This window comes from Accipiter gentilis, chromosome 11, assembly GCF_929443795.1.
Source record: "Accipiter gentilis chromosome 11, bAccGen1.1, whole genome shotgun sequence".
Taxonomy (NCBI): domain Eukaryota; kingdom Metazoa; phylum Chordata; class Aves; order Accipitriformes; family Accipitridae; genus Astur; species Astur gentilis.
Window position 1 is genome coordinate 33,992,210 of NC_064890.1, and position 25,578 is coordinate 34,017,787.

Here is a 25,578-nt window from a genome sequence, read left to right on the forward strand (position 1 = left end):
TTATTCTTTATTTCCCTTCCACAATAACATAGCCTTGGTCACGTAGCCTCTTTTATTTATTGTCCCAACAGTACAGTAGTGAAAACAGGGTTTGCATATTGCAGTGATCCCCACGCATTAAGACACTTTACACAAACAACAAAAACAGCTGTGGAGCTTATAGAAAGACAAACCAACCCAGGGCAGCTGGAGAGAGGAGGAATCTGGAGAAGATTCCCTGCAAATCTGAACAGATGCGAGTCACACACAAATGGTCTGTTCCCACTCTGGGTGACAGCATCCCGCTGGCACACGAATTTTCTGTTCTATCCACTGAAATGACTCAGATGTATGAAGTTATTTATGTGTTCCCAGAAGAATAACAAAGATAAGACATAATAGGCATAAGGTCACGCTGGGAAGAAGCTCCCATACGTAGAGGAGCTAGACCAGCGATACTCTACCTGTACGGCCCAGGTGCCTAGGCATGCTGGCAAAGAACAAACAGTAACAACACGCATGAAAATGACATCCCATAAAGGAAAGGCAGCACAAACAGAAACGTAAGGTAAGAGAAATATTTATTTAAATTTGCACAATAACGAGCTTATACTGAACAAATTCAATCAAGAAATAATAGTAAGTGCAGTAAAACAAGGAAATATTGATGACTTTTCCCATCAGAAAACATTAAGAAGCCATGCCTGTGCATCACGGTTTTTCTTTTTTGTTTTGGGGTTTTTTTTGTTTTTTTTTAGTTTTTTTTGTTTTTACAATAACTTCTATCTTTTTTTTTTTTTTTTTTTTTTTTTTTCAGCGCACATACTGTACATATCACATCTTAGCTGCTAGGTTCTTTATTCCTGAAGGCTTCATCCTTTTACTCAAACATCTGCTAAATTCTGCAGTGAGCAATCAAACACATTTGTGCAGATGCAACTATGATTAGGTAAAAATCTCTGCATCTGGTCAAGTGTTGGACTCTCAAAGCTTCGGAAGACCCTGTAAGAGCTCCTAGTTGATTTTGGATCTCGACATCGTTATGTACAGCATTACAATGTGTCACTTTACACTAACCTAAATATTCTGCATAATGATGTCAGACAGACAAATAGCCAGAAGATTTGGGCCTAACCTCATACAAAGGTTTACACATCCAAGCTTATCTTGAGTCCCATAAATTTCACGCTGATTCAGGTAACGAAGTTCATCATATATCTGCACTTTAGATGGACAAAACCAATCTAATTTTAGTTTTAATTTTGTACAATTTTTGGTCTAAAGGTCTTTTTTGTGAAGGAAAATTCTTTAACCAGAAACTGCTTGTGAGAGATGGTTGTTGGTGTCACAGTTCCTGAAGGCACTGTGGGTCCACTGAGCAACAGACGTGGCCGTTCTAAAGGAAGGGAAAAAGGAAAGAATTGAAACAATTAGCATTTTGTACAAACCGAGTCAATTTAACAAGCTCAGCCATTTGCAAATACCCATCAGATTTGAATGTACAGATTTGTAAAATATAGGACATCGACAGGTTTTGACTGGATTCACGACATTGTCGTCATGTCCTTCCCTTGCCCAAGGGAACAGGCTATTATGATTCCTCTAATTGCTTGCTTTGCTGTGGTCTGTATCCCAGAGCTACAATAGTCAAACTGAAAGAAGCTGGGGTCAGTGGAAGAAATGCTCCCGACATAAAGGTATCAGGCATCTGCTCAAGTACACAAAGCTCTTGAACAAGACAGGGAGCTTGGGAGTTTTATTTAGATCAGCCAGAAGGGACTCTGGGTTTTATTTAGCCCTGAATTCTTCACGTTAATACAACCTGGCTGTAGCACCAGCAAACATTAATCCATAAAGTTCTTCCTGATAGTCCAGACATTCTTCTGAGAATTTTAGCAATTAAGGGAACAGATTGCCTATGGACATCATTAAAGTACTGGAGAAATAATTTTCTGCACCTCTACTACTTCTTTTTTTAAGTCTGATTCTTACAATGCAAATAAAAGTGTGTATTATTTTTAAATGACTGCAAGTACGTTTAGTTAACTGAACGGCCAGGACTGAATAAAGGCCACGGTCTGAATCATTCCAACATTTTCTTTCACTCCTTCTGTTACAGGAGGTTAGACAATCTGACTGCCCACCTTCTTTACTTGTGATTTGAAATGGTTTTGTGGCTAAGTCAGCTCTAGCTGATGCCCGGGTTTCTGAATTCTTAAAGGATTTGTGTAAACCTATTTTGCTATAGCTTGCTTAGAGAGGCTTAGACTGGAGCTTTGACCTTCCATGTGATGCTCTGCAGGAAAAGAGTGGGGTGACACAGGACGAATGAGATGGAGAACTATACAAACTGGGCACAGCCTGATTAACCTCATCTGGAGGGAGCGGGCTTCTTGCAGGCAGAACTACAATATTAAAATGCTGCCAGTATGAGCAGACGATAGCGTATTTCAAAAAGAAAACTGCTCTGTAAAGAAAACTGAGCAAGATTTGGCTTGCTGAGGGACACAGTGGTACATCTTTGTTGTTATGCAGATTCACACCTGAGCTGTATTAAATCTATGGGTTTTAGCAGAGTATCTGTTTTAATCTTACATATGTTCACAATGCAGTCTGTGTACATGTTTACACTGAATAGAAATTAGTCAACACTTAAGGTTCAGCCTTTGCTTAAGAGAAAAGGGCAGATGGGAGCAGCGCTCGGGTGGCCATCAGCAGAACTGACACATGGCTTCTGCATTGCCACTGATTTGCTACACGACAACGAGAACACGTTTCCCGTCACCAAATCTCAAAAGTGCTTTAGAGAAGAATCACACGTAACTATTTGTCTTACAGGTGGGGAAGCGGAGGCACAAAAACCTCAGCAACTTGCCCAAGCAAAAAGTAACTTCTAGCATTGGAATCGGGGTATGCCACCAGCTACGGAGCCCAGAAGTATGGGTTTCTGCACATAAGCCTGTTTCAACATCCTTTGGGCAGCAGCTGGCTTTCTAACCATCAGCCGCTCTGTCAGGTCACATCATTTTCTTCTAACCACCAACCCTTTCTGACATCAAGACAAATGCCTACGCTTACTTGGCACGTACCGCTTCCCTCGTAAAAGGACTCTGCCTCGACAGCAGCAACCGCCGTTGCACGCAGCATTGCGTCAGGCAAAGTGGAGGAAGAAGGTGGTGCTTGACAGCTTCTGCTACACGATCTGTTACTCCCCATCTCTCCCAGGAGGTGTTGAAGTTAGATTGTTTATTATGAGCACTTTTTCAAAGTAGTTAATTGTACCATGTACTACGAGTTTGGCAAGTATCTTCCTTGGGAAGGACATAGGATAAAGACCAAAAATCAACTGTGAATTTCAGTAATAATCAAAGATTTCTGGATGAATCCTGCTGTCTCTTTCCCTTTGGCTACTGCGGAAACACGCTGTCATTCTCCAGTACTGGATGATGGAAAATACAATTCACCTTACAGGCTTATTTTGAATGGAAAAACTTATTTTAACCTCCTTTTCTTTTGCATCTTTAAAAAAAAGATGCCAGAATTCACATAAGCCCATAGCCACTCATTTTTCTCCTCAGACAATGAATACCTTTGACTACAAAAACTATTAAATGTTCTAAACATTATGTTGATTCTACTATTAATTTTAAAGCAAGAAAGCTATGTAAGCATGTAACTAGTCCTTTAATTCTCAAAAGCAATTATTATTCTCAAAAGCAATTCAATCAGTTCTGATAACACTGTAGTATCACACAGAACAAGTTTCTTGTGTGAAGTCTAGTCTTACATACCTCTTCGTTATTGCATACGTTCCCAAGATAGCATGGAGCTCTATAGTAAGAACTGTGATCAAATTTGAATTGAGCTATCCTGGTGGAAAAGCAAAGCCCACTACCGTGTCCGCAGCACACTGCGGCACGGGCTGTTGTCCTGCTTCTGACCTGCTAGCACGTTAAACCACCCTTCTAGCACAAGCAAGAGTAAAGTTAACTAAGCTGAACACTTTTACTGTTATCTCCCCTGCTTTAAAACTAGCGCAGACACCAACTACCCACCGACCGGACTCAGTGCATTAATATTTATATACCACAGAACAAGCTGGGAGAGAAGCATCTCTGCTTGATTTTTATGCCCTTTACCTTGCACTGGCAGAGGGTGCACTCTGTGCCGTGCTTGATCCAAGAAGATCCAGTGAAGCGAACGACGTTGGTTTCATCCAGGCAGGTTTTAGTGATGTCATTGCGAATGGTGTCCGCTTGGCAGGGGTCAGTGACACAGCGCGGGCAGCACTCGTTCTCGGGGAGGACGCTGAATTCGCAATCCACCTCCGGGCACGGCAAGGGCCAGCAGTCAACTTCTCCTTGCTGTTGACAAATACGACGAGAACAAGAGAAGATTGTTAGCTCTTCTTTTCTTTCATTACCTGTTCCTCTGACTCAGCAGTCTGTTTCTTAGCCGGCTAGTTGTATCCATCGGGTCCTATTCAGAAGTCGGTGCGGAGAACACTGATATTCGCTCCCTGTGGGAGACACAGCAAGTTGGGTGCTTTTTTCTGCACGCTGTTCAGGAAATGTATTAGAGTTAAAGTATTTCAACACCCTCTGCATCGAGCTGCAGCTGAAAATTCTCCATAAACGTCATGCAACGTGGAATATGGCTACGTCCTTGCGAAGTCCTACTTCTGCAAGTGACAGAAGCCGTAACAGGGCTCTACTGCAAAAACGCTTCAAATTCTCCAGTTTCACCTAGTTCTTACTTCTATTTGGGCTGTCGGTTTGCCACAGGAAGCCCTCAAGTTCAGCTCTGGAGGGGCTAGAGTTTATCTTGGCCACGGTTACAAACGCAGTGGCTGGACTAAGGGTGTCGAACTACCAGCAGCCCAATGCAGCAAGGAACACCGGCGTGTTTTCAGTAGGAGGACCTCCACCCCCTTACCATCCTTTTAGGATGTTACAGTCAGAATACCTAAACTTCCAGACTTAATCACACTTTCTGCGTGATGGGTTCAGTACAGTCAGGGTATGAAAAGGTCCAAAGAGAGACCTGCGTTGGGCCAGAATATTCTTAGGGGAAGTTCCTGTATGCCTGTACACAAACCTGAAGATGTCTAATTATTCACATCAGTTACTAGAAGCTGGGGTCAGCTTCCCTTCAACTCTGGTCAAGGGCCAAAGTTTCGGATCTATTGGTCGAAGAAAAGACTTCACAGAAGTCGTTAATCCATATTTCTTTTGGAGCAGGTCCATCTCCGCCCTCCAACTTATTCAGCATATTTGAGCACAGATTGAGTAGTCCAGATTTAAGGGGGGCAAAGAGAATTGCATTTGGCTCTAGAGAAGAAGTGTTCACAAAAACTGTATCCAAGGCTTTGAGAACGACGAGTTCAATATCTCCAGAGCAAAAGCTAAAAAAAATTCCCAGGGATTTGCCATAGCTGAAAATTTACTCCTCTTGCTGCAGAAAGTATTGTGAAGTTACTCTTTTGCAAAATTCTCATCTGGGTCAATTTTTGTCTTTTTGAATCACATGATGGTAGGAATGAAAGCAATCTTAAAACCAGTCACTGATCTTGATATTTAAATTTATTTTTTGTAGTGATGGACAGTGCAAGGAGTAGACAATATGTCGTCACCCAAAAAAATCCCTGACAACTGAAAGAAAGCAGGCTTTATTTACAGAAGTAGCATCTTGAAAAAAGGAGGCATCTATCGAGATACCAAACTGTAGGTTGTTTTGTTTTGGTTTTAAGACATTTAATGAACCACCTGTGAGTCTATTTTGCTGGATTTTACCAGTGGTAACACTGAAAGCACAGTGTCTACAGAAATTGGTTTCTGGCTGTTATTCATGATACTCTGACAAAGGAAAGCTGCTAGATGGACTAGACTTTACATTTGGAGATAACAGGTGATAAAAGCTAGTCGGTTTTATCTTGGGATTTTTTCTGTTATGAAAACTTCCTGAGTGGCATTATGCAGAATAGTTTTTTTCTCTGACTCTGAAATACATGCCTAGGAAAAAGATCACAAGCTTTAACAGTTTTTTTTTTCAAACCTCATTTCACTATGTTGAAAAATGCATCAAGTCTTATTATTTTTCTGTTACTCAGAATGTCTGAATGAATAAACAATTTTTAGTCTACCGGCATCTTTGAAATTATCCACCATGATAATAAATACATATTTAGAATTTCCTTATACAGCTTCATCAGTCTCTGAATGAGTGAACACATGAGTGTTGCTGTGTAGGTGCCATATCCAAATGACCTCCACTCTTTGCTAAAACAGTCTCATGATTAAATAATTTCTATTGTGTCTATTGTGTCAAAATGCATTTTTGACTGGAACTTGACAATACTGACAAATATCCATGAAAATCAGATTTCGATTATACGCATACTCCAGAGGAAATTAAATGGATGCTAATGCATGAAAATTAACTATTCACAGATCAGAATATCTCATATCCTTTTTCCCTCCAGTCTCTGCTGCTGCAATCAGGAGTCTTACCAAGCAGCGACACTGCTGACAGTTCTGTATCCAGGAGTCACCACTGTTGTAGGAGAGCTCCCCGCTCTGATGTAAACATTGACTGCTGAGCCTTGGGTCACATTCAGGACAGCAAAATAGGTCCACGGTGGGATTTTCACAGTCACAGACCATTCGCCGGCACATCACATATCCACTCTGTTGTTGGAAGACAGGCATAAAGCGATGGAAAAAATGTGATCAACTCCAGCAGTACTGGTACCAAAATTCGATTTTTTTTTCATGATTCTAAGCCACTAGCAGCTCACGAGTTTTTCGACTATACGATAACCTTGTCAACATACAATTCAAACAGAGGCAGAAACCACAATACACACTCAGTAACTACCAAAAGGTTCCCCTGTTGTCTTATATACATCCTTCATACAACCAGCCTTCAGACAGCTCTCACCTAAGTTGGTGAAACCCAAGGGTGTCTTTCCCAAGGGACAAATTTTAACGTATTGCACTAAGTTTATGTCATTCTTATACAGATACTAGTCAAGTCTTGGTTTAAACTTCCAGATCAGTCCCTCTCATCTGTAATTATTCTCGTAAGGAAGATGATAGGTAGTCTGAAATTAAATTCATGCCCATGAAACCTGAGCTGCTGAAATGCTCAGGACTTTGTCTGCGGTGTATTGGGCCTCCATTCTCCCTCAGCATTTAGCTTGAGATCCAGGTTCCCACAGCTAACATTTGAGAAAGCTAAGCTGAATTACTCTGCAGATACAGAACCTACTTCTATTTATAGCCATCTGCTAGAGATACTGGCGTCAGTCACCAACGCCAATATGTGTCTAGACAGACAGTTTCTTTGCATCAAAATGCTGTTACTCCCACCCAGAAAACACAGGTGGTATCTCTGCTGAGAAAATAGTACCATCATCCTTCTCCCAGTATCATAAAATAAACCTCCCATGGAAGTTCCACTCATGCAGATTGGAGAGAGAAGCTCTCCCCAAAACTGTATGTAGTAAATAATTCCATTTTTCTGTAGCACTACAAGCACGCCTGACAAGGCAGCTAAACCAGGAATTTCACCTGAATCATGCCGCTCTTCCTTTCATCCCTACCACCATCTTGCAGAAGCAGCTAGTTCTATTTCTACTGACCTGGCACGAGCAGACAGAGCATCTGTCATTCTCCAGCACCCAAATCTGACCGTTGTGCTTGATTTTGTCTTCATGGATACAGTCTCCTGTGCAGTTCTTGCCATGGGGACATCGACAGTCGTACCCACCATCCAAGTTAAAGCAAACAGTGTCATTGGCACAGCTATGCCTTCCAGTTCCACATTCATCAATGTCTGCAAAAACATGCCATGTAATGCTCTCAGACCACATTCAATTAACAAAAATGTTCTTGCGGCAGTCAATATAAATGATTCTTGGCCATTAAAGACTTCAGCTGAAAATTAATTTGCACTTCACCAGAACAGGGAGAAATAACGTACAAGTTCACAAAAAGTATTTTTCAAGCCAGATAAAACTTTTAAAACATGGTATTTTGAGTTTTTCTATACATCTTTCTAAGTGAATGCCATTGAGTAAGGTAGGTAGAGTGAAGAAATCACAGGAAACATAGGAACAAAAATAATTCTCAGCTCCCTAAAGAGAATTAGTTTGTGGCAGCTGTCCATGAGACGTGCAGTTAAAGAAAAGCTGCAGAATCTTGTTTTCAAAACCTTTTGCTGGCTTTGTCTAGCACATTTGAATTCACTTGTGAGAAGTTAATGTGAAAGGTGACGTCTGACCTGTAAGCTCATTTAAGCAAGCACACCATGTTTTAAGTTGCATCATTTATTAGGGTGTGCAAACTAGAATGTTTTAATTATTCAAGTTGCAGGGACATCTATAGCCCTGTGTCTCGCATACAAACTAAAGAAAAAAAATTAATGTCTCCAGTGCAGAAAGGTAAATGACGTCAAAACAGTCATATCTCAAAGAATTCAAGAGTACCTTTGAACTTCTACTTCATCAAGGTACACAAAATTATTTTGCAAGGGCAAACTAGCAGCACACAGTGCCTTCTACTTGAACAGCCTTTATTTAGCTTTTTCAGCTGTCCATATGGAGAAAAGTTATCTGGGAGAAAAGCTTTGAAAGGGCACGAAGTAAACAGCTATATGCGATAAAACACGGAAAACACTAGAAGAGTAAAGACTAGATCTATTGCAATTGTAAATATCGATACACTAAGTTCAACTCTAAATACAATTTCACAACAGTCTGGCCCAAGCTCTTAAGTGGAGTTCATTAAAAAGTAGCATTGTGATATTTAACTGTCCAACAGATCAGTACAAGACAAAATAAGCAATATGGTCATGCATGTATCTTTCACCATCAGCATAAAAACTTAATAAAACACACAGCTTTGAGTTCAGTAATGGAAATGAAATCTCCAATTCACCTCAAGCACATTCAGTTTAAAGCAAAAGAACTCAATTATAATTTCAATTCCAAGTGTGGCTGCAGTCAAAAAAAAAAGTAAACCAGTTGCTAACATGAATATGAATTGGGATGGAAAACAGCAGGGAAATTATTAGAATTCCATTGTATAAATAAGCAGCATTGTGGGTTTCCTTCAAATACTGTGTGCAGTAACAGTGGCACCATCTCAAAAAAAAGTATCGCAAAATTACTAGGGCTTATGGAAAAGACAAGGAAAATATCATTTGAGAAGAACTGAAAAGCAATAGGTTGGTCATCTCTAAAAGAACATCAGCAAGAAGGGAAATAACGAAAAAACTAATGAATACTCCAGAGAAGACATGTTGAGAGCTTTTGTTCTTCATATTGCCTAATACGCAAGACAAGGGACAGTGAATGAAACTGAAAGACAACAAATTTAAGCCTGATAAAAGGAAATAACTTTTCATACAATGCACAAACAAACTATGACACTCACTGCCACTGAATGTTAAAAGGGGAAAGAAATTGCATAGCCCGAAGTGCATAAAGCTAGCAAACATATTCAATTTGCAATACTAACACATTTTGAAAGAGAGATTACATTTCATGCATTAGGGTCTATGGTGCCCTTATTTACGTATCAGATAACCCAGAACAGGCAAATCATCTCAGATCTCCACATCTTCTACCTCGCTACCTTCTGAAGCATCTGGAGTCGGTCACTGTTGCAATAGGGCTGCAGATAACTGGGATCACGAACCTGAACAGCTGAAGCGTCGCAGGCACTTCAGCACGGACACCCGTGGGAAACCCACCCGTGGGAAACCCGTGGAAACCCACCCGAACAGCATGGATACATCACGAGCAGAACCCACGGCCCCGCGGAGGCTGTCCCGTCTCCAGCCCGGACGGTTTTTAGACAAGCAGCCAGCGGGAACGGTTTGAGTGATGCTGGTCTGGGCAGAGCAGAGGGGTGGAAGAGCAGCTTTCTCGTTCCTGTATTTTCTCTTAAATCCATACTGAAAATAATACAATCTGGCAATATAAAATTAAGATCCCCATATGCTCACAGTCTGACTGGTTTCAAGTTATGCAATAAAGAGAAGAAATGCAAATCCTATTTAAATATAATGATTCAGATTAACAGCAGGAATCTCTTTGTTATTGAAGTAAATTCCAATAAATTACTTTCAGACCCTCGTGTTCGTTTGTTTAAAACACACTTTTGTACAAAGCTTTCACATAGGTCATATCATAAATGAATAATATCACTTCTCAACAACCTGGCCACTTGACTGAAAGCAGCCATATTTAATGAGATACTTGGATGAAGTTCAGCTGTCATGTAAATAAGAACAGTTTCCTTTAACCACAAATGGTGACCCTATAAACAGTAAGTCTGCATTTGGCACTTGTGTACAAGTGTATTTCACAATTTTCCCACGAGAAAAAGGTTTCTGGGGTTTGTTTTTCAACACGGTAATGGTTAGTGCGCTGTCACTGAAAACAATTGAGGTTTCAACATTGACTCTGGTATCGAGCCGAGCTTATCCAAGATTGGGAATTTACGAAAAATCCCAACCTTGTTTTTTCAGTTGTTCGATTCATGAAAATAAATCTTCTGGATAGGGCAATTTAAATATCTCTGGTCAAAGCAGGAGCTATTTACGTTTTGATTCTAACCTAATCAGAAAGAGCAGTGTGTTTATAACGCAGCAAGAGAAACACAAACTTTGTATGCACAAAATTCTCATCCGCATTATTCATCTACATCAGACTCCAGGCATTATCTGCAAAGAACTTGCACACAAATCATCCATACCAAGCAAAACTTTGTTCAGCTTTTTGACTTTGGATTTATAATGGATGGTGGTTTGTTACTGACATTTTGTTTACAGCCATAACCAGCTCTCCAATTTCCATAACCATGTGGACAGGGTATACTGCATCTTTTGTGTCTGAAAAAGGGAAGGATTACAGGTTTCAAATTTTCAGTATATCCAGCCACAGAGGCATGTTATCATTGCTCTTATATTATTTAAAAAACAAAAAACAAAAAACAAAACCACACAAACAAAATAAAACAAACAACAAAAATCCCCAACAAAACAACAAATAATTCACTTCAGGCTATTTACAACACCCTGCTTAAGAATCAAGCTTGAATGTTATGACATTAGAACATTAGATCTCAAAAGACTTGGAGGTTTGCCCCGGAGAAAAACAGAAACAAAATGTGACTAGTTTTCTAGTGCTAAATTGAGGACCAGTTGTTATTTATCTAACCTACATTAAAAATTACAGCAGCTTTGATCTGGCACACTTTTAAGAATTTTCGTTTTCTTACCATTGTCCCTGGGTAGAACTTAATATTGCAATGACAAAGGAGTACCATGGATGAAGAAGTAGTGATACGTGTTACAGAAAGTGAGGAGTTAATTGCATCACAAGTAATTTCATGCCTACAGAGGAAAAATATTGGACTAAAGCCATAGAAAATGGTGACAGTACTTGGCATGACTAAATGCCATTTGCAATATTTGAGAGACTGCAAAGGCAGAAAGCTCCATAAAAATGGGAATTTCAATTGTCCCACCAGGTTGTGACCCAAGGCTGTATTTAACAGATTTACTGACTGTTTCTTGGAACAGATAGTCAAAGAATCCCGAAGGCACAAAGCACCATTTGACTTGGCCCTGAGCAGTGTGCAGACTCTGATTCGAAATGTCTCTACTCAGCAACTACTCTGTATTTGTGACCAACAGTGACCAAAATGTATGCAAGTTCAATAGCCTTAAAGGAATTTAAAAGGCTGCAGAAAATCTCTGTGGTAGTGCTTAGTTTCACGGAGGGAATTATGTTAAAATGATGACGTTTTAAAGATGAATTAAAACTAGCAACCAAAAGGATAACATGTTTTCAGATAGAAAGAAGATTGTTTATAGGTACTATATTATAGATCGAGAGTAAATGTATACTATACTAATTAAAAAGACTTTAAAGGGGGGGATACATTTCATATACTGTAATACTTTTATTCGAAAACTTCATGAGCTCCCTTGCATAATACATGGCCTTAAATGAACTACGTGCCATGGAATAAAAGAGGTCATTGACTCACAGATTAATGGCAGGTTAATTGGTAAGTAATAAAAGGCAGCAACAAATGGTCAGGTTGTCACAATGGAGAGTCGTCCCAAGGGAGTTCCCCAAGAATCTGTGCCAGAATGTGTGCTGCTCAATATACTCTGTCATCTGGGGGAATGGATGAACAGTGAGATGAAAAAGACTGTTGATAAGAAAGTATTAAAACCAAACAACTGACAGTGAAATATAGAAGTATTTCATGATATTGACTGAGTAAACAATAATATGTCAGATGAGATTCAATTGTAAGGTGCATGGGGAAATACCCATTCAAAAATCAAATCAGTCTTTTAGGTCTATTCTGGAAAGAGATCTTGGAGCTACTGTGGGTAGCTCTAAAAAAAAAATGACAGCTCAATAATATTTTGGGCAAAACCCCACAAATACAATATTGATAATGACAGATGAGAAAACTTGCAATAAACTCACAAGGAACACGAACATGGCACAATTAGAAAAAAAACAAACCTGTGTACACCTTGCTAGGAAGTGAGAAAGGGCTCAGAGACCCATTCCGATATAGCTGACGGAAAGTTGCAACTTTCCTTCCTCTGATAAGCTATCCAGGCTTAAGTGCAGGACATTCACATAAAGCCCCCCAAAGTCTCCCTCAGACGTGATTTCCTACCAGAATCATTCTGATATCAGTTAAAGCGTCATCTGTGTAAAGAAAAGATGAACATTTGTATCACTGAGAAATATGCTGTTGGAAGAGATGGGTTGGGAGGGTGAACAGTTCCTTCGCTCTGAAGCAACTGAAGTTTCTCCGTTACCTTAGCTCTGAGGAGTAGCATTAGCTCAGCAAGGTGACAACGTCAGGATACCCGAGTACTTTTTGCTTCAGGCAAAAAAGGCAGGTGTGCATTTGATAGGGAGCCCGAGCGCATCTGAGAAGAAAGTTAGGTTTCTGTTCTTCTCTGTCCTAAGTAAATCTATTGACTGATGTCATCATTCTTCAAAGAGCAAGCGAATTGTGAATTATTTATTTGTGAGTTCACGCAAGCCAGCTGCCAGAGTGCTTAGCAGATGTGGAAGATGAAGAGCTGAGACTTCAGATGCTGGTAACACCAGCTCACAGAAATGTTGCTTCCTGATACAGCAAATGTATTCAAATTCCCATCTTGTAAAATGCAGTGGTCAAGTTTCTGTTTTATTAGTCCTTTTATAAAAGATGAGAAACCCTGCCAATTTTGTACTCTGCCCACATTCCAGAATATTTAAATATTAATGTGTCTCCATATCTGCCTTCTGTTTGGTGATGCTTAAGTTGGGTTCCCAAACTCAATAATGAAGCCTTAATGCCTATCGCTCTGTTTGGGGTGGATGGAAAAAAGGCCACTTTATTTGTGGACCTTTTAAGATCATGAATAAAGGCAAAAGGATTTCAATGGAGCTTTATGAGTGCTAGTAAGATTTCCTGCTGAAGAGTAGCAATTCTTTATTTCCTGCCTCCTTAAGTGCTATCAGTAAACAAAGCTTCTGTTAAACGTTACCAGCACTGTAGAAAGATCCAAGTGTAGGACTCCCAAACTGACAGTGGTTTTTGAACTACAAGAAATTTCATGTACTAGTTAAAATACCAGATGTACTGTGAGATAAATTCAGACATCCTGACAGTCAGCAATTCCTCTGCCTTCCAGATCCACAGACGTGGATGCTGAAGTGACCATTTTGGACTCTGTTCGTTCATTAAGGCTGGGGAGCATCCTGAGTCTCGTAATGTGCCTCCACCCCTCATTATCCTGGATTGTGGAAGATATTGTTCAAGTAGAGCCCCAACCCTCTGTGTTGTCAGGCAGCCTGCTCTATCACACAGAGAAGGAAGTGATTCCACTTCTGGAAGCAGGACGGCAGAAAAAAAACATAACAAGACATTTCAGAACAGAAATCCTGAACTGTGAGATCACATACAGGTAAGACCTTACAACCCCAAAAAAGATCCTTATCGAATTGGGCATTCTGGATCGATACTTTCCAATCCTTTCATTTCCACCTGTCTCATTTAAAGAATGTGGTACCTGCTGAGAGTGAAAGTATGTTGATCTCATATTCTGCATCAACAACAGCTGGTACCTGCCAGATACTCTTGGTAAGTCCTAAGGGGCTGCATTAATTAGGTGAGCTATTCTTCGGACATGGAAGTATGCAAAATGTCCAACAACTGATGAGGCATAACCTGCACTGTTCTGGCACAAACCAATACAGCCTCTCTCTTCAGCTGATTTTGGAAGCTTTTAGACATTGCAGGGGACAAATTCAAAGGAATCAGGATCTTACACAACTGCAGAACAAATATTAACTGGGCCTGAACATTCTTATTTTAGGAGTTTGCCCTCAGTGGTTCCAGTTTTTTAATGCAATGAAGCTTGAGGCTGCAATATCTACTATCTTAGTCTAGCTCTCCTTTATGAAATGGTACATGAGAGACAACCTTCAGAGCACCGGTAAGACTGTGTAAAGAAACTATAAAGAAAAGCTGTAGGGGGGCAAAGAGAAAGGTACCAGGTGATATACCATGCTGAACGCTATATTTACATATATATACAATTTAAGACTTTGCAAAGCCATGCAGTTCTCAAAGACTAAGCGGCTGAACTTTCACCACTTTTCTGGAAATATGATGATGCATAAAATAATTCCATTTCCAAGGGAAAAGCAGCAAGTGCTGGTAAGAGGTTGAAGCCCTACAGCTGCATTTCCCATAATTTCTCTCGGTAATTGTTATAGAGACCGCAGGTCTACCGAGGAGTATAATGTGAAGCAAAACTAATAGCAAAGGAATCTCTAGGTCTTCTGTTGCCTGTAGGTACAATAAAATGGGATTATGAATCTCTGCATTCAAGGACATTAGTCAAAATACTCAATATTCTCAGTTGTGCCAAAGAAGCAGCAGTAGCCAAGGTCAATATATGTGTAAAACAGGCAATTCAGCAACTATTATTTCATTATCAAGCACTGACAAAGTCTAATGCTACCAAGGAGCTAGAGAGCTAGGAATATTTAGTGTGATGTCCTGATGGGACTATTTCCAGCAAAAGGGGTAGGTGCGGATTTGGTATTCTGTTAAAATAAGGATTTTAAGGAAATGCTCCTGCATTTGTGACCTTAGCAGAGGTGTTTCCACCTGAATTGTTAAAATTGGAGGCTTTGCTGAAGGAACCAAGGAGCTGACTAACACTGATCACAGAATTGCTCTCTGTAGTACTATCAGTACATGTCCAGGGGACATAAACAGACCCAGATTTGAGGCAGACCATATAGAACAATCAAGAAAGAAAAGATTTGAACACACACTTCCTTGGCTTTTAAAGGTTTTCTCCACTGAAAGAGGGAACTTTCTTCAAAGCGACTAAAACTTCCAAAAGATGAGCCAAAGCCAAGCCTGTTGTGCACTCAATATAAAACACTGCTTTGAAGCAGTCCTCTTAGAAAGCAAAAGGGACAAGCCCTCAAAGAACATTTCCTAATCCCCATGAAGCTTAAATCCTTTGTTCACCAAGAGGACCAGTTTCTCTTCTGTGTAATTCTGCACTGTTCCTTCTACAGCTCTGCAAGCTGTAGCACCTGCAGAAGCCAGAAAGCTTCAGAGGACACTGGTCCTGGATACAGCAAGAAGCTCATACAGTTGAAGGTGAGAAGTGGAGAACTGAGATTTGAAATCTGAGATTAGTATAGCCTGGAAGCTGCTCCCCCATTACAGTGAGTATCTAAAAGACCATCCACCAGCAGCTCAATCTAATCACGTCTAACTAGGGGATACTGAAGAAGTGACAAAAGAAATCCATTTTCTTGTGTCTTTAAACCCAGTAGGGGAATCTCTCACTGTGGGAAGTTCTGACAGCAGACAAGCCAACTGCTTTTGCGCTACTGTGCGTTGCTACTGGAGGTTCAACTTTCCGTACTGCAGTGGATTTTAGGCAGTCTCTTCATACCTTTTCAGGTTCTATTTTCTGTCTGAGACACAATGTCACAGGCTTCAATCCCATAAAAAGTGATGTGGTAAGACTAATAAAATATCTAACCTTCCGCCCCATCCCAAGTTGCTATGCATTCCAAAATTTGGAGCTGCAATCAATCAAACTGAATGTGTTCCACTATTAGTAACTAGGGTTATCAGCAATGAATATAATTTCCTGGCATCTGTGATTTAATTCTAATTACTTGTTATCCTCTGTGTATGTTTGATAAAGAGCTGCTGGTGCTTTGTAGAAATGGTCAAAACATTCTAATAATTGCCACTTCTGCATACACATAGCAATCCCCATATTTCTTTTTCCTTGGCCTTTCATTTGCTTAGAAATTGCTGCTTAATTGTTGCTTGTTTGCACGCATCTTAACAGAGTCACTTTGTATCACGTATATCTCTTGAAGTAGCATGTGCCAAACCACTATCTTCAACCCGCAAGACAAATGTTTATTGACATTGAAGATAAAACTTGGGGTACTGAGAATATTTCCATAAATGCCTGGCTAGAGTATTACCTGTGCCATGAGTGACAGAATGTTATAATCAGAGAGATCACAACTTCTTCTTTGCACCTTCTTGTCCTAACACCTGGCCAGCTAACACTGACATTTAGTTAGTTCTTGACAAAGAAAGCTCGACTTATGAAAGCAGTGGCTGCCTCAAATAGCTGATTCCTCCTGGGAATACAGGCTTTCAGCAGTGGCGAAAACGTGTTGAAATAAAGTATTGATGATGGGGATACCGAAAAGGTCATTCTCGCTCCTAGAGAACTGTCTGTCTGTCTGCCTTAGTGAAATTAATTCAATTGCTTCCCTTTGGAACCAATGCAGCCCACCAATGTGAGTTTAAACAGCAAGGTAGGAAAGCTTACAGTGTGTGAGCACTGAATATTTCAGCACTCAGAGACAGCAGGGAGAAAGGCTCCTAATTTTGCCCTAAGTAGTCCATGGCAAAACAGACTGGTTTGTTCTCTTACTTAAGACCAGCAGCATGCGCTATTTTAAGAGCTGAATAACGGTCCACGCTAAGAGATCTGCATCTGCAAACAACTGCCTTCTTACTAACCTGCTGTTCTCTCTAACATCATTCATAAACAAAGAAAACCTGCCCATCTCCTTGTCCCCCTTGTCACTCTCTTGTCCCCTGCACCTTGCCCCAGCCCTAAGTCCACTGAGCTCCCCAGTTTGTAGGGTTGTTCTTCAAATCGCAGCAGTCTACAAGCAGTTAGCCTGGGCACCTGAGAAGCACCACGGTTTTAACCCAGGTGTGGGTAAGGGGGTCAGGGATGCATAATCGTTCTTTGCAACGGGAAATCTTTTCATCACAGACTGTTTCGGTGTACAAGGAATGAAGTGGAAGGACTGAGGTCTGGATGGAGGCCCATTTCTACACGTAAAGAACCTGACATATAAACAGGTTACTGTGGAGTGACAGATTACAGTGCAGGCTACCAGCCCACGGGAAATCGCTTCTGCGAGGACCATGCACAGAAGCAGACGTAGGGCCAGAGAAACTGCGTTTTAAGCACCATGCCTGAGTTCACACATTATCTTAGCAAATCATAGGAATGGGCACTAACGCTCCGCCTATATGTTAGGAATATTCATACTTCATAATCTTTTCCCTTTGTTCATGATGCTTATTTAGACTACTATTGCTTTGGCTTAAGGTTTAACTTTCATTGATACAGTGTCCAAGACAATACTTGACCAGTACAGAGATACTAGACATTACCGTAACGCGAGTCATAACGCTACCCCACCTTTTTTAGATACTGACCTTCACAGGATTCTCCACTTGGTGAAAACATCCCATTGTCATGGTAGCCGTCTCTGCATTCGCAGTGGTACCAACCAGGCAGGTTAATGCAGTTAGCACGGCTGTCACACTGAACAAAGCCATCTGAGCATTCATCAATGTCTGTTTAGTAAGAACAACAAAAAAAGAGGAGAAAAATCACACAGAGGAAATTGCTACATTCATCTGATGGAAGAACAACGTCTCTGGTATTTCTGGGTTTCACAGAAGTGTATTTTCATTACTGACTACTTGAATTTCCAGAATTATTTGCAGTAAAGTTTTGAATCATTTCCATAAAAGGACTTGGCTAACGGTGTTGGCCCTGCCAACAGCGGAGGTTCTGTTAATCCCAGGTTACTGTTTACAAATTAGCAACTCATTTTGTCACAATACATTTTAGGTAATCTGACATCTGTGTAAATTGCCCACAGTATGAAGAAAGGAACTGCATCCCCGTTCAAATAATAAGATGTTAACACTTTGAGTAGTGCAGGCTGCCTGATAAACAAAGATTGTTTGAGGGGCATATCAAAACATTAAAGACTCACTCCGGTCCTTGCTTATGCTCTTGGTGACACCAATTTTAGGTTAGTAGGGCTTCCCTATTTTGTGGAGTTCCTGTTGACTTACACCGGCACCTCTGACTCTCAACAGAACTGACCGCAATCTCCTCTCTCACCATCAAAGAGAACAGCTGGGATTCCAAACAAATGCTTACACCCTAAAGATGAAACACAACACATTCTCCCCCTCCTGATAATTCCTTTGGGATGTGGGTTTCTTAAAAGATCAACTTCCACTGACTGAGCTTTGCAGTAACAACTCACCGTAGAATAGATTTCTGGATGCACTCGCTAGGTCCCAAACCCACCAAAGCAGGTCCTGCAGACACCTGAACTCACGGACTTAGCAGAGATGCAGAGAACTTTGTGACACACGCGTTTCCAGTGCCTTCAGTGACGCAGTAAGCTCTCTTATAGAATAGGTCCCAGAGTATGGGTGTTGTTAACAGTCAGGGAATACCAGGTGTACGGAGTCAAACAGGGATAAAAATGTGTCCTTCCTTATCAGATCCATTGCATTATCATTGTGTTTTATACCCTACCTACTTAAGCAGCAAGGTGACCAAGAGGTGCCTACGGAACTGGCACAGAGGGAGACACAACACACGCAAACTGCCTTCAGGAACAAAAAGCTCTAAATCCCCCCACCGTGAGGCTCAATAACGAATAAACCCTCAACGTACTGGCCATTCTGGTCAGAGTAGGGATTCAACTTTTCTTTAAAAGGTTGAAGCTTTAAAAATAAGAACTAAAATAACAAATTGAGACTCAGACTCTGGAAAGTACGTCAGCAGTTGATCTAGTATCCTCCGGGATGCGGATATGAAGGAGAGGTGTGATGTGACCACTGAGATATATGTAAAATATGTCAAAATTCTGCCCACAGTCCCTGTTAGCTCCCATTTATGTCATCTGTTATTTTCATAAGAGAAGTGTAAACTGGCTAAGAAAATCAATTGTGAGCTGCAGTAAGGTAACAAATCTCTTTTCTGACAATACCGATGTGTGCACAGATAAAGATACGCTCACCCTAGTCTCTTACAAAATCTGTTCAAACACAAACTTTAAAAAACCCCAAGGCTTCCTTATTCATCGAAAACACTTTGTTCCACATTTGAAGGTATGAAAATTATTAAGTACATGGGGGACACCTGCATAAACTGTAAGGTATCGCTCAGTCACCCACATTTGGTTTTGAGTTGCATTTTTCTTATACATGCCAGGGGGTAGGCGGGATGTGCTCTGGGTATTTTATTTACATGCCAAATAACATTTCTTTTGAATCTCGGAATAACCGCACAACCGTATCATGAGTGTATTGGTTTTTAAAAGCTTTACAGATGCTTGATGAAATTTCATTAGAAATTTTAATTCTTACGTCTCAGTCTGATTTTCTAGCAACAGTCTCTCTAACCAGGCGCGCCTGGTGTACATTACCAGTATTTATGATGATGAAAATTACCAGTAGTTCTGCTGGAATATTGCACCAAGCATATATTTTGCCACTTTGTGTACCACGAATTAAATCATAAGTCTCTATTGGTTTAAAACACAGAATTTTCAACTCCACTATGAATTCCAGGGTAATCATCTAAGTAGTCCTGCTGCGTGACTGAGAAATGCCAAACCTTTACAACCTTCCGCTGTTCAGCGTGTCTTTCTCTAAATCAGTATAAAGTCTGGCCTTTTTCTTGTGAGCAGCCAGGAGCCAGTGGGACCTCAGAGGTGTTTGAGAGATCAGAGGAAGATCAATGAAAATTATGTTACTGTCATGAGAAAAGGTTGGTTTGCAGCCTGCGCCTTATCCGCTGCTATTCGCTCACATACCTGCAGATTACTTAAGAAAAAGGGAAGGAAGAAAGGGCTACAATCTAGAAGTTCCCTTACCACTGGGGAATATGCCTCCTGGGAGACAGCTTGCCTGACAGAACAGAACCTAAGTGACTGTGCTAAACGCTTGGGATCACCTGGGCAGTACAAGATTACTTGTTGGGGTTGGTCAAAGCTACGAGGCCCAGAGAATCAACGAAGCATGCAAACTCAGAGGCTGGAAGAGAAGAGCTGTTGTTCAGAATCTATATGAATCTTCATGCTGGCTACTTAATAACGTGCATTAAGACACTGGGTGGCATATACGTCTGCTTTGGGAAAGTGGAATGTATGCATTGGTGATGAGGTGGAGAAAAGAGTGTTATTTAGGTCAAAGTAACAGATATGAATTAAAGAAAGCCTGTGTTCCTCTCTTCAGAACAATTTATTTGTGATCTGTAAGCCTTATAATTATAAGCGCAGCATTGCAGGCACAGGCTGAATGCATTCTGATGAACTCACTTACTGATTATTCAGGAAAAACAAGCCTTGAATGTCACATCAGTATTGGTAAACTGACAACAAAAGCAGCTTTTCTGTATTTATTTGCAAACTAGCTGACAAACCTATATCACAAGAAATATTACCTGGGATGAAATGCTTTTACAGATGCCAATAAACAAAGAAAGAAATACATTCTTCTGGTTTTCTTACGGCTGCATGCAAAGTTGAGTGGAGTTCTGTAAGAAAGCCTACCATAACAAGTGTGGATGGAAGCACGCTGCTGGTCTTTAAGAAACGCCCTATTCTTGACAGATTGTTTGCCTGAAACCGTTGCATTGGAACCATTGCTGCACTGATGCTGAATAACTCATTACTCCTTACATGCTTTTGCAGCAAACAAAAGAAATCCAGAACAACTAACTTTTTAGGCAAATGACATTTCACAGCACGTGCCAATGGGTTTCAGAATATAGATGTTCCTTTTGCACAGGATTTTGTTCTAACTCTCCCAGCTAATGCTGATCATTAATTCTAGTAGAGGCCTGCTCTGTCATGGGACAAAATATAACTGTCGCAACTCTGTTAAACAAGAAAACGCAGCAGAAATGTGTTTTGCGGAGCCAAAGCACTGATTTCATGGAAAATTTTCTTGACATTTAGATAAAAGGATTTCTATTTTCAAATGGGCATAGCATGGCTCAGGAAGTGCTGCAAAACTATCTACAACTGAAATTATCTTATTAGTATGGGAAAAGCAACCCAGAAATAATTTTTCTCTGTCCTATGGTGAAACATTCTCCGATGAATCATCTTGCAGCTGCTCAGTCAGAGGTGTGAGCTGACAAGAGAAGAAAAACTGATTGAAGTTTTGCTTGGCCAGTGGCTATGGTATATCAGTGGGCTATATGGAACATTAACAGCACTAATGAAGTCCTGTTTGATGCTGTACTAGAAAGGCATGAAAAATGAAATATTACTCTATAGAAGGAAGTTACTGAAAGGCTTTATATTTTCAGTTATGAAAAAAATTAAACAAAATGTTTAAGTACAAGGAAAGGAGGGATGTATTTTTTTTCAATAGCAGGTGATGACATTTTTAAGCAAATAGAAAAAACGGACAACTAATTCTGAGTATCCAAGTTCTGCTCTAACTGGCTATAAGAAGCTGTGGCAAAGTGGGGGGAGAAGAAGGAAAAAAAAAAAAAGGAAACATCCCCATTCAAGAAGTAAAATAGAGTCCCATACTTGTGACAGGCCAGAGCAAACGGTCTCATCCTGGCCCTGCTCCAATTTACAGCAGAACTCCCACCGACTACCACGGAGATGGCATTTTCTCTATTTTCCTCTTTCCTTCTCAAATAAAGAGCACAACTGCACATACCAAATCCATCACCCCACTGATACGAGTGGCCAGGTTTGGAACAGAAAGTAATACCGAGACGGTCGCTGGAAGTAACCGTCACCCCAACTGGAGAGCAGCTACACAGCTGGACCACTGCGCTGCCGCACCGCCTGCTCTGGCCGTGCTTCCACCCTGTGGCATTTGCATGGCAAAAAAATGGAGATTTTGGCTCTTGGAACACCGCGGCTGGGGAACAAACACACACCTGTGGGACTGGTGAGCCCACGAAACACCGGGAGCGTGGGGACTCTCTCTACCCTTTGTAATTCATGGGTGCACTCGTGGCAGTACTGTACATAACTTATTGCCACAAAACAGGGTCACTGATTATCACACACTTACGCTGCACGTGATTTGGTTTTCAGATAGTCAGGTTTCCTCCTGTGCCTTTTTCTTAAACTGAAATCAGTCAGCCTGCTTTTTTCCATATTCCGTTACCCATTTTTCCATTGGAAAAAGATTTTTTTTTTGCTAACTGAAGCTTCACACTAACAAAGTAGACGCACAGTCACAGGCATTTTGAAAATAAGTACTGTACACACCTAGCTCCCCTTGACATGAAAAAAACTTGCTCTTCCAAATCACCTTCTTTATACCTCAGAATCACTCATTTCCTGAACTGTGGCAACAGTTTTAGCTATTATACCCCTTGCTCTTGTGGAGACTGAGAAAACTCTGCTCCCTGAAGAGTAAAATAAGATCATTAGCAAATTATTCACTGGTACAGTAAGAAAAAAGTAAAGCTAGTTCTCTGATGAATATTATTAGAGAATTCCTGTATAATAAGAGCTTTTGAAGATTGAAAGTGGTAAAAAATTGCCAATTTGAAAGATAGCAGCGCTCTTTCATCCAGCAATAGGACCAAGCTCTCTAATGTGGTCAAGCTGCACTCAACAAAGAGCCATGGCGTGGGGGAAGAAAGGGGGGTTTCTACCATTTTACATTACTCTTTTCAAGACTGAAATATTAATCATCAAATCCTCCTCTCAGAAAAGACTGTATGCCACCATCAAGCACAAAGTTACACAAACCCAGAGCACAACTTTGTCCAAAATGCCTTTCTTTCATAAACTGCTTTACCCAGGTCGATACAAACCAAAGCCCCTCTAGCCCTCTCCTGTCAAGAAGGGAACACCACAGACTGGCAGCTGTGAATACTTAGAATTTCATTATTTCCATCCTGGAAGTTTTTCTGGGACGGTATAATACATGACACTCAGCTAAGACTGCTATTAGAGACTCTCAATTGCAATAATCTGTCCCAGTGCTAATTGGGTTATTATCACTGGATATATTTATAAAGATTAATGAGCAGCCAGCAACTTCCACAATGTTCAGTCACTACTGACTTAGGCTAAATTTGAGATCTCATTTCAAAGGCAACAGCCTTCCCAGCCTAATGCTAACCTCCAGAGCCACCCACATCCCAGCCCCATATACAGTATAAAAAAAGTGCAAAGAGTGAAAGAAAAATTATTTCAGAAACAGATCACTGAAGAAGTGATTTTAAAAAGATAAATCTTCAATTTTTTTTTCATGAGTACATTTGGAACAGTCAGACTCTGATATGTCTTTGCATATGTCAATACATTTTCAAGGATGTTACGTCTGGCTTGGATATAAAAGACCCTGTCCCAACTATTCAGACTTATGCTCAGATAACAGAATGCCCAGTAGGATTAAGATGATGTCTGGGTTATCTGATTTTAGTAAATACGTCTGCAAGGGGGAAAAGGCCTTATTCAGTAGGACAAAATGAAAGTTCACTGTACTTCATAATGTATCTGCTGTCAAAACTCAATTTTCTGGAGTAGCTTTGAAAAGGGTTCATTATCCCTAACTGCAAGTTCTAGAGTCCCATCTCTCGCATGTAAGAAGAGAAAAGTGTTTGTGTTGGTTTTCACGTGACAGCAGATTTCTAATATGATGATACTTGAGAAGACCCTGCTGTTCAATCAGATTTTTGATTTGACATCTTATGTAAAACCCAGGTCCCAGTGGAGAAATGGAAGAGCCTGAAATTAGTTCAATATACTGGAGCTATCTTGTTGTTAAAACAAAATATCAGCTTTTGGGATTTCCATCCCACTACATTCCCATATACCACATGCATGTAAATATCATACAGAGGAATAAAACTCCCAAGAATACAGAAGGTGAGACTGCTGAAATAATCCAGGAAGATATCAGTTACGCCAGAAAACCAAAGTTGTTTGGAATGCCTTTTAAATCTGTTTTGTAAAGTCTGATCAGCTCCCTTTTTTCTAACACTGCTACCGATTGCCAAAGGAACTTTCTTCCTTGGTCATTAAAAGTCCTGGAGCCTGATTTTGTTTATAATCTCACTCTAATTTGTTCGGCTTCCCATAACTCTTTAAAGATATGATATCATATTGAGTACTAGGAGATGCTTTTCACTGTATGGGTTCTCACATCAAAATCCCCATTAAACCATAGAATATTCTTGATTTTAACTGCATTTGCATCCCAACAGTTCATTCAGTTACAAGTTTAAATCACGAAGGGCCAGATTACAGCTGGCTTGGGGGGCACAGCAAAGAGAAGGATCACCCACAATTTTATCCTAGCAAAACATACATCTGTGAGCAAAAGGATTTTCTTTACACAGCATTAGAAACATCAGTTATCTCAGATACAGCCTTCAGAGAAGAGTGAAGGCTATGGCCTTTCCTGTCCCTGATCCATTGGATAATAAATTAGGCCCATGTTGGCAAAAATGCATTTTGAATGCCTTTGGAGTTGCTCCTTCTACCTCTACACCTCCCAGGTCTAGTAGAAGTTCTGGCTGAGTCGCCTTAAAACCATAATCTGGCTCAAAGGGCAGGAAACTAGAGCTGGGGCTATAAATGTCATATTAAAAATTGCTTCAACAGGTTGAGTCAGTGCTGTAGATATGTTCTTTGCTAAAAATTTCCAACTGTCATGTTGCATGAAAAAAATAACTATTGTTAAAACAGGTCTCTTTTTTTTTTTTTTTTTTTTTAAATCATAGCAAGAGCATGATTGCATTTTTTTTAAAGTACCCTGTCCATGGAAAACTAATTTAGTTCCATTAATGAAAAGGAAGCAAAATGTGATTGAGGATGTAATATGGAATTATAGTTCATTAATTCTTCAAGTATGTAATTTTCCAGACTCCTGATCCCCCATTGATTTCTGCACACCCCCATAGGTCCTGCTAAATGCCAGCAAAAAGAAATTCAATCGTGTTGTTATTTCATGTGTGGCAGTGGCGGCGCTCCAAAACTAGACAGAAATGTTATGAAGGGAATTTTCCACTGACTGCTTCACGATGCAGCCCTGTTAACAATTCTTTATTGTCAAAAATTGATCAATCACAGACCACACCAATAACTGAAACGATGACAGTCTCTTATTATACACCCAATAACATCAAAGGATGTGGTATTTGTAACAATTGAAGATGATAATTCAGAACACCTAA

At 40.4% G+C, this 25,578-nt stretch overlaps 1 protein-coding gene across 1 annotated transcript in view; it reads right to left on the bottom strand.

Moving 5' to 3' along the window:
- Positions 1–552: 552 nt before the first annotated feature.
- The window catches only part of NELL2 (neural EGFL like 2), a 154,204-nt gene continuing 129,178 nt past the window's right edge, over positions 553–25,578 (bottom strand). The window contains exons 16-20 of the mRNA XM_049814276.1: positions 17,814–17,954; positions 7,622–7,815; positions 6,489–6,665; positions 4,119–4,343; positions 553–1,375 (exon numbers count right to left, since the gene is read on the bottom strand). Coding sequence (XP_049670233.1) covers positions 1,325–1,375; positions 4,119–4,343; positions 6,489–6,665; positions 7,622–7,815; positions 17,814–17,954 — 788 coding nt within the window. The 3' untranslated portion in view covers positions 553–1,324. The remainder of the gene's footprint in view (positions 1,376–4,118; positions 4,344–6,488; positions 6,666–7,621; positions 7,816–17,813; positions 17,955–25,578) is intronic.